Source organism: Cibotium barometz, chromosome 11, assembly GCF_041138505.1.
Source record: "Cibotium barometz isolate CiBa-2024 chromosome 11, ASM4113850v1, whole genome shotgun sequence".
In the NCBI taxonomy this organism is placed as follows: Eukaryota; Viridiplantae; Streptophyta; class Polypodiopsida; order Cyatheales; family Cibotiaceae; genus Cibotium; species Cibotium barometz.
Window position 1 is genome coordinate 22,300,688 of NC_141056.1, and position 10,455 is coordinate 22,311,142.

The 10,455-nt window shown below is 42.3% G+C and overlaps 1 protein-coding gene across 1 annotated transcript in view; it reads left to right on the plus strand.

Annotated features, from left to right (window-relative positions):
• LOC147633908 (uncharacterized) overlaps positions 1 to 7,008 on the plus strand; it is a 48,103-nt gene extending 41,095 nt beyond the window's left edge. Inside the window, exon 2 of the mRNA XM_086804974.1 lies at positions 6,559 to 7,008. Within this exon, the coding sequence (XP_086661100.1) occupies positions 6,559 to 6,707 (149 nt within the window). The 3' untranslated portion in view covers positions 6,708 to 7,008. The remainder of the gene's footprint in view (positions 1 to 6,558) is intronic.
• The last annotated feature ends 3,447 nt before the right edge of the window (positions 7,009 to 10,455 follow it).

The window sequence follows — 10,455 nt, forward strand, 5'->3', positions numbered from 1 at the left end:
ATGGGACATGGGCAACAACCATAGTTGTCACGGTACGAAAATACGATACGGTACGGTACGATACCGTACGGGAATATTCGGTACGATATGAAATTTTGGGATACGGTACGATAAAATACGGTTTTTATTTTTTACACTTACAAGCTATGGAGCTTCAAGCTTGAATGTGAGGGAAGGTTGGGAGGGGAGGAGTCTACAGTGCTTGAGAAACCAGTACATGGATATGTGTCTCTCCCGGTTGGATCTCCCGATTGTCTCCAAAAAAGAACCTGGATGGGTAATGCAATACCAAAGGTCTCCCAGTGTAGCGTTTATGACTAAGGGACCGTCCTTGCACAAATACGAGGAGTGCATCTAGGGTGATAAGTTTAGGGACTCCTCTCTAGATCAAAATGGCCATGTCCAAATGTTCTCCCTTGTGCATAACTTGAGAATCTAATTGTCTAGCCTACCTATACCAGGGATCCCCAAGTGATGTAGCAAGATTCTCTCATCCTACCAATCAAGTGTACACTACCAGTCTACCTCGCCAGATTTTTTAGGTCTCTCCACAACCCCATATGGAATGCTGAGTGGACACGAAAGTTGCGAAGTATTGCGAGCATTTGGGATCTTCGTAAAGCAGGGTTTCTATTTTTTTTAAGCATTTGGAAATTTTTTTTCAAGGAAAAAAAAATTTTGGGGGGGGGGGGGGGGGGGGAAAAACACCTAACTCGTACCGTACGAATTCGTACGAATTCGTACGGTATCGTACCGTACGACTCGTACGTACGAATAGGTTCGTACGCGTACGAGAAACAACTATGGCAACAACAATATCTCCTCAAAATCAGCCTGAAGCTCTAATACCACTATGACATGCGGAAGCGCTGGGTACTCTTCTTTCAGCCTCCCCTGAGCACTACATATGAACTCTTGATGCTAGAACAATCAACATATATACATATATATATGTATATGTATATATATGTATATGTATATATATGTATATGTGTATATATATATATATATATATATATATATATATATATATATGAGAGAGAGAGAGAGAGAGAGAGAGAGAGAGAGAGAGAGAGAGAGAGAGAGAGATGGCTGTATAATCAATATATTCATGTAGTACAAAAAAGTACATCTTCGGTGGCCTTTGGCCTTGCGAAAAGGATAACTAAAAGCCTAGCTATGACCAATCTCCACTTGGGAGAGAGATGCCTAACAGTGAGCAACAAGGTGCCTTTTATGGTGGTTCAAGCAATTAGGGTTTTGCACAGGCAGCTAGCTATGGCGGTTGGAAAAGCTCCATCTTCAATGGATTTGATGGGAGAGAGAATAAGGGTTTCATGTGGGAGACATACACAGAGAGAAGAAGTGAGAGAGAGAGAGAGAGAGTTGTGGTGATAAGTCAACTCATCAAGTGTGAGTGTGTGACTCCTCTATCACACATGTATATTTTGCACTAGTACACATAGTGCACTTAGTACATTAAAAGTACTAAGTGTACTATGTACTATAACTTATGGGCTTGTACACACTACAAGGGTGGGCATAATGCCTTTACCCCAACAATCTCCCACTTAAAGGCAAAGTGCCCTTAAATGAAGGAAAAGAAAAATCAGCATGTACATGATAATATACAAGGCCATATCAAGGCTGAAACTGGCCTCATCCAATGCCCATCAAGTGTCTGCAATGAGCAAACCGCTCCGGAGGCAAACTCTTTGTCAACAGATCAGCCGGGTTGTCATCCGTATGAATCTTTACAAGCTGAATTTGCTTGTTCTCTATCACCTCTTTGATGAAGTGATACTTCACATCCACATGCTTCGTCTTTGCATGAAAGACAGGGTTCTTTGCCAACTGGATGGCATTCTAACTGTCACAATGCAACAATGGAATATCCCCTGTATAACCTAAATCAACCACTAACCGAGATAGCCATAATGCCTCCTTGCAAGCCTCTGTGGCTGCAATATACTCGGCCTTTGTAGTAGATAAGGCAGTGCACTTCTGCATCCTGGATATCCATGACACAGCACCTCCTGTGAATGTAAACACATAACCGGTAGTAGACTTCCGGTTATCCGGATGACCGGCATAATCCGAATCCGTGTAACCATGCACTAATGCATCCTGTTTGCCAAAGCAAATGTATATATCCTGTGTGCCCTTCAGGTATCTCATGACACCTTTCACTGCTTCCCAGTGCTTCTTGCCAGGGTTGGCCATGTATCTACTAACCACTCCCACTGCAAATGCAATGTCCGGCCTGGTAGCAACCATGGCATACATGAGACTGCCACAAGCTGAAGCATACGGAATCTTGGCCATATCAGCCCTGCCACTATCTAACTGTGGGCTGTCCATAGCACTGAGTTTCACATATGGAGGCAAAGGAGTACTAGTCTTCTTCCCCCCATCCATATTGAACCCTCTGCAAAACTTTGCCAATGTATTCCTTCTGAGACAAATACAACACATGCTGATTTCTGTCCCGAAGTATCCGCATATCCAAAATGTGATTTGCATCACCCAAATCCTTCATATCAAAGGTCTGATGCAGCCTCTTCTTCAAGGCATCCATCTCTTTACGAGATTTCCCGGCAATCAACATATCATCAACATACAAGATGAGGATCAATAGACTGCCATCCAAAGCTTTCTTAGTGTATAAGCAGTGATCTATGTCACTTCTCGTGAAATCCTGGGATTTCATGAATGTATCAAATTTATGATACCATTCCCTTGGTGCCTGTTTGAGCCCATAGAGACTCTTTTTCAGCTTGCATACAAGCTTCTCCTTTCCATTCACTGCATAACCCTCTGGCTGTTGCATATATATCTCCTTATGGAGATCACCGTGAAGAAAAGCAGTCTTCATATCCATCTGAATCAAATCCAGATCATCATGAGCAACCAAAGCTAATATAGCTCTAAGAGTGGTCATTTTGACCACTGGAGAGAAGATCTCATCAAAGTCCACACCATATTCCTGCTTGAAGTCCTTAGCCACTAACCTGGCTTTGTATCTTGGCTTTGCATCAGGTGCAACTTTGAGCCTGTAAACGCACTTGCATGGCAAAACCTTCTTGCCTGTAGGCAAATGCACCAACTTCCATGTTCCATTTTTGTGCAGAGAATCCATCTCTGACTTCATAGCACGCTCCCAAAGAGCCTTGTGTGCCCTCTGTAAAGCCTCCTTATAACATGAGGGCTCCCCACAGTCAGTGAGCATCAAGTAGTCAACCCCTGGAACAAACCTGTCAGGGGCTCTGGAGGGTCTTGTGGACCTCCGTACCCAATGACCATCATTTGCAGGTTGCTGTCCAACCTGCATATCACCTATTGGTGGCTCCTGTTCCATGCCATAAGGTTGAAAGATCATGCCCGATATCTCCTCTAACTGTGGGATATCCATAGGGATATCTTCTGCCATCTCTGGCTGTCCATTTGGACCATTTTCAGCACCATTTAAGGGCTGGTTTTGCTGCTGTAATGGCTGATTTACAGCCCTTTGTTGTTGTCCATGATGTCCATCATCATCAAAGATGACCTTGCCAGGCTCCTGTTGCCTTGCAGGCTCCTTATACATGCATGTTTCATCAAAAATGACATCATTGCTGCGTATAATCTTTCTATTCATTGGATCCCAAAGTCTATACCCCATTTCACCTCTGTCACCATATCCTAGGAATATGCATTTGTGAGACTTAGGATCAAGTTTGGTGCGTATTTCCCTGCGTATGTGCACGTACGCAATGCAACCAAACACTCTCAAGTGCTTGTATGACGGAGGCTTCCCTGTCCATACTTTCTCTGGCACTTTCCCACCAAGCCTCGTGTTAGGTGACCTGTTTATAAGATGAACGGCTGTCATAACAGCTTCAGCCCAAAAACCATGAGGTAACGCAGCATGTGACAACATAGAACGGACCTTCTCCTGAATGGTCCTGTTCATCCTCTCTGCTGTCCCGTTTTGTGGAGGATCATAAGGAGTAGAGAGCTCCCTCTTGATGCCTTTAGCATCACAAAAGTCCTGAAACTGTTTGGACATAAACTCTCCACCATTGTCGGAACGCAAAGCCTTCAGTGTTTTGCCAGTTTGATTCTCAACATGAGCAACAAACTTCTCAAACACTGAGAATGTATCACTCTTCAAACGAAGAGGATAAACCCATACCTTGCATGTGGCATCATCAATAAAGGACACAAAATATTTTGCCCCTCCCAAAGAAAGCTGAGGCATCTCACATACATCTGTATGCACAAGCTCTAACTGAGCATCTTTCTGTCCAAGAGCTTTCTTGTGGGGGCACTGGAGTTGCCTGCCATATATACAATGCTCACAAAACTGAAAACTTGAGAACTTTAGAGAAGGCAAGTAACCAAAACGAGACAATTGCTCCATTCCTTTGACACTCATGTGTCCCAACCGGCTATGCCACATAGAGATTTCCGGCAGCTCGGTTGCATTTACATTAGCATGGTGACAAACACCTGCATGCATGAAGTAAAGAGTGTCCACCTTAGAGCCTCTGGCAACAACCAGTGAGCCCTTACTAATCTTCCACTTTCCACGACCAAATGTGGTAACATAATCAGCATCATCAAGCTGTCCAGTAGAAAGTAGGTTCTTCTTGATCTCAGGCACATGCCTGACATCATGGAGCATAAGCTGTGAGCCATCTGAAAACACAAGCCTCACATCACCTCTGCCAAGAATCTTGCATGCATGGTTGTCACCCAAATAAACTACTCCTTCATTGCCAGCAGTATACCTGACAAACAAGTCTCTGCAACCTGTGACATGAAAGGAGGCACCTGAATCAATGATCCAAGAGTGCATACCATGACCATCTCCTGTAAGAAGTGAATGGGCATCAAGTGAAGACGTGAATAGGACTTCATCCTCACTGTCACCTGCATGTGACACATTGACTTCTTCAATTTTGACTCCACTTTTGCCCTTTGGCTTTGCATCTTTGGCTTCATCTTTGTCTTTGTCTTTTCCTTTGCCCTTTTCCTTTTGATCATTCTTCCATTTGTAGCATTGCTTTTTGAAGTGTCCCTTCTTGCCACAATAATGGCATTCCAAGTCCTTTTTGGAGTGGGACTTGCTCCTTCCCCGTTCTTGGCTTTTTTCCCTTTGCTGGGATCTCCCACGTGCATTCATTGCATTGGACCTTAACGGAATTGTTCTTCCTGTTCATCTCTTCTTGAAGAAGAGCACCCTCAACATCTGCATATGACAGCATAGCATTCGAATTGCTAGTGGCTGTCCTGAATGTGTCCCAACTCTCTGGCAAAGTGCATAAGAGAGAGGTGGCTTTGAACTCATCGTCCATTGCCAACTTTTGATTGATTACCTGGCTGACAATACCATTAAACTCATTTAGATGGGCTGTCATAGACGCCCCTTCCTTCATTTGAAGACCTATGAGTTTCTTCAACCAATACACTTTGCTTGAGGCACTTTGCTGGGCATACAAGTCCTGCAATCTTTGCCACATTCCCCAAGTTGTCTTCTCTTCACGAATGCTGAAAAGTAAAGAGTCTGACACAGACAACATGATAGTAGATCTTGCCAGCTCATCCATATCTTCCCACTCTTCAGCAGTAAGAGAAGCGGGCATTACACCCCTTTCTTTGATGGGCTTGTGCTGCTTCTTCTGGAGCAACACATTATAGCACTGGGTTTGCCAAATGTCATAATTATGTGAGCCTTCAAGCTTCTTGATGTGAAGCCATGAAGAGCTCTCACCTGTGGTTGCCATAACAATATGCTCTGATACCAGTTGATGGGAGAGAGAATTAGGGTTTCATGTGGGAGACATACATAGAGAGAAGAAGTGAGAGAGAGAGAGAGAGTTGTGGGGATAAGTCAACTCATCAAGTGTGAGTGTGTGACTCCCCTATCACACATGTATATTTTGCACTAGTACACATAGTGCACTTAGTACATTAAAAGTACTAAGTGTACTATGTACTATAACTTATGGGCTTGTACACACTACAAGGTTGGGCATAATGCCTTAACCCCAACAGGATTGAGAGAGAAAAGAACGAAAGAAAGGATATATTAACATCTACGGAAGGCCAGACAAATCTGTATACAACAAGTCCATGTCTTGAGTATCATGGAAAGAAAAACTGAAATGAAAAGCTAATCCTTGTCATATGCAGCTCACTATGCAGTCAGTGTCTAGCATGCTATAGACGTACAATCATGATAGGTGGTATACTACTAATTCCACCCAGTGGAGATGGTGGGATGTAGTACATCATACATGGGGCATGGGGCGAGGAGGACTCTCACATCTGTTGTGCCTTGGTGTAGCCTTTGGACTCTCTCCTCCATAGCTCTGCGGTATCGTGCCTGGATACATCTCTTGTGTGGTCACCTAAGCATGATGCATCTACATTCTTGTTTGGTAAACACTGATTGCAGGAATTTTTATGGATAATCCCCAAGGCTTTATGTGCTATAAGAGTTACCTTCGATTAGTAATATTGTGGAGTAAGTAGGCCTTTTACGATTGTAATCCATGCATTTTATTTGCACAGGTGGTAATTGCAATATGAGAGGGCCGTCGATGTACACGGCTGGTCTTCTTGGATTAGCAGGAGGAATCATGTATGCTTATCAAAACTCTGCATTTCGGCTGATGGGGCATTATCCCAATCACGAAGATCTTCCAAAATACAGAAAATGAGTTTTCAAGAGGAGACTCTAAGCCACCTTTGTAGGCTATTGGTACCATATCGAATAATTGGCTCACAGACTGCTTTGCCAAAATTTTCATGCCAGGTGGTATTGCGTATGTCACAAATCTGGAAGCTATAAGCATACTGAGGCAGCTTGGATGTTTCTTTTGAAAGCTACTTTAATAATCTTGGGTTTGACTTTTTTTCCCACATCAGTATGTCCTGTTTTTTTTTTTTTTCCATTAACTTGGCAAGACTTGATAATTTCACTCTAGTTTAGTGCCATGTTTATTGCTTGACTTGAATAAATGGTCATGCACGAGCATGTAAAATTGTCAAGGGTGATCATTGGTGGTGGGATGCGTCCTTTCGTAAAGTTTTAGGTAGTGTGAACAAAATGATATGATCTATAGGAACATGATCGAAGAGTTTGGAGGCTGGCAAACAGTCACTAGGAATGATGATGGTGTAGGGAAAGGCCATGGGGAGGCCTTTCCCTAGAGCTGGCGCTAGCCAGTGATCCATTTTCCTAGGGAAAGGCCAACCCATGGTCTTTCCCAACCATTATGGTCTTGGGGAGTGGAGCAAATTTTCAAAACTGTCCTTGTTGATGTGGCAAATTTTTATTAGCTCTCTATTTTTTTAAACATTCCATGTGCTGATGTGTCGAGGTTTTATTGGCCTTCTATTTTTTATTATTCTCACTGCTCTTTCTTTTGGTTGAAGAGAGCATCATCATGGTCTTGGGTCTTTGGAAAACAAATAAGCAAGCTTTGTTTTCAAAGAATGCACCTGTTTTCAAGTGGATGCTATTATGCAGATTATACTCCTTACTTGGGTTCAACACGCCAAATAACGCCACAAGGAGCTGCTTGCCTCACCTGCTGTTCATTCAAATTGGAAAGATGTATATGTGTTTGCATGCATGTTGGTTGAAGGCCGTGGTGTTAGGCATCCATCACATCAAAATAATGCTCCCAATTCCCTTGTGTTCCGTGCCAGTGGATCAAGCCATACACGAGGCTTCTTCCTAGACAGACGGTTGGATGTTGCTGGTAAGGTGATGAACATGTCCGTATGTTTGAGCACAGCATAGAACACAAACAAAAGAGTTGCTCTGTTTTGCTTGTAAATTTTCAACGAAGAACATACTCTCAAGCCAATTTCCATAGCTTCACACTAAGCCAAAGACGACTCCATTTGAAGGGGTTTCTACAGGTTGAAAGATCTATCGAGGTTAGGTTTCTGTTGATGTTGCACTTATCAAGCAATAGCCTCCTCTTGAAGGTTAGCCCAACAACCCCCTTTTGCAAGATAGAAGGTTTCTTCTGCAAGATAGAAGGTTTCTTCCAACACAGTCTCGAATTGGGTGTGACTTCAACGAACATTTATCATTAGGTGGATATTGAAAGCATTCAGTATGTTCATGCCATTAAGCATCAACCTGGGCATCGCATAGAGCCTAAGGGTTTGCATTAATTTAACTTCTTCAAGCATCTTTACAATTCATTGTGACATCAATAATTTAGTACTTCATTCTTGTTGCTTGTATGGTTTAGGAATTCAATCGCCAAGTTCTTATGAACATGAGGGAATCTCATTGCCCACCCAACCACCCACACCCACACCCACACCCCCACCCCCACCCCCAGCCCCAGCCACCCCACCCCAAAAACAAGAAAACAAATAATAATATCCATTTATGAGGTTTTTTGTAAATTGAAAGTAGATTTTCTCTCAAACACCAAGTTTGACAAATTTATGTTGTGCCCGATATGATTCTGTGCAATTAGGGAAACCTTCATCTGTATAAACCTGTAATCAAGCTAAGAAATGCAACAAGATTATCACTAATATCATTTACAGGGGAATCTCTCCAAGGTTGATGACCAACCATAGCAATGATTGACGAGTTTATCCAACATGACTCCTACTGTTTTGCAAAGTCTAGGGGTTTCCTTAACTTGGGCTAATTTAGAGGACACTCCCAACTTCTTATGGGGTCTAGATGAAAAGGCTCTATTAGTTAAGTGTGCTCATGCATGAGCACTATTGGTATGGGTAGCCTCCAAAGAATGGGAGATCTACACGATTTCCAACAAAAAAGAGAGTAAAAATAAATGACTCGTAATACTCAAGGGAAGCTCGACTTAAATCAGATTTCTAGCTCCTAGCTACTCAAGGGAAGATTAGTTTGACTGAGAAAAATTAAAAATCCAAAAAGGTTTTAAATTAGGTACACATGAGGAGGGTGGTACAGAGAGGAGGAAGAAAAGGGGGTGGAGAGAGAGAGAGAGAAAGATTAGACATCTTCAAAAGACCCAAAGGTCTATGACACCATGTCTCAACGGTACCATGAGGTAACATGGTCATGAAAAAGATTAAAAACATAGACAACTATCCACATGAAAAATGAGGATGGTAGTGGTTTCTCTAGGTACAAGGAAAAAATACACCGCCATGCCACTACAATACATAGTATACCCATCCTCATCCATCTGAAATGTCTATCATTGATATAGGGAAGTCGATAGCAGGGAGAGACTTGCCACGTCTACTTCTATCTCTATGATGTTGGACGAAAGTTCCATGGAAGCTTGAGTGAGCTCTCCAAGAAAGTGTATTAGTAAAATGATTAATACATTGATTAGTATAAGATTAGGCCTAATAGTTGTTTTATATACTTGGCCCACCACCACCTTGCTTGAATGCTGAAGTGGGAACAAGATGGAGTTTGTCCTTGAAGTATATGAGACCCTTTCTCATACAAAAATGAGGCATTTTTCACATGTACCATGCTATAATTTTTGCATTATATGACCTGCATCCTCATCCAACAAATACTCGTCTTGTATTTGCCTAATCCAATCTTTATGCACTTCCAATATGGTTGCCAATAAAAATGTCCACATTCTTGATAATGAATTATTCATGGTGGTAAATGAACCAAGAGTGGCCAACCAATGGCATCCAAGATGATGTCAATGTGACCCATATCCATGACCAACAATTTAGTTTTGAATGCATAATCCTTATCGAACATCAACCTCACATTCAGACGTGACATTGTGCATTGCATCTTTGTCCCATCGGCCACTTGCACTATATGTAAAGAGCCCAAAGATGTGGGCTGTAACTTCAGGTTTTGCAAGGATTTGGCATTGTGTGTACTCCCACTATCCACGAGGATATGTGCCACTCTACCCTTGATGTAGGCTTTAAGCTGCAAAGTTTGAATATTTTTTCACCCCATGTAGCTTCATGAGACAATGTACACAAAGTGGCATCCTTGTATGAATCACCCAAAGTACACATAGTTGGGAATCCGTCATCATAGTTATCCAAATCTTTACCAGAAGAACCACTTGGATCAGCTTATTTAACCGGTCCTCTTTAACATACTTTGTCTTGTTTCCACCATTAGAGACATTTCCATCCTTGCTTTAAGTCTTTGAAGCACCCCTACCAAATCTTAAATTTTTATTACCATCCTTTCCATAGACGGTAGGGTACCTAAGAATGGTCACATTTGAAGGAGCATTGCTTGTGGGTCTTATATGAGTAGATGGAGCAACTTCAATCCGCTTGAACCTCTTATAACCACCCTTCTTAAGGCATAGTTTTCTTCATATATCTCTGCCAACATCATAGTCTCTTTAATAGTGGTTGGCCTTTGAGCGTTGACATCAGCCCTTACAAGGCCTTTGCTGTACTTAACCACTTTGAAACCATCACTAAGGCATTTGACATAGAGCA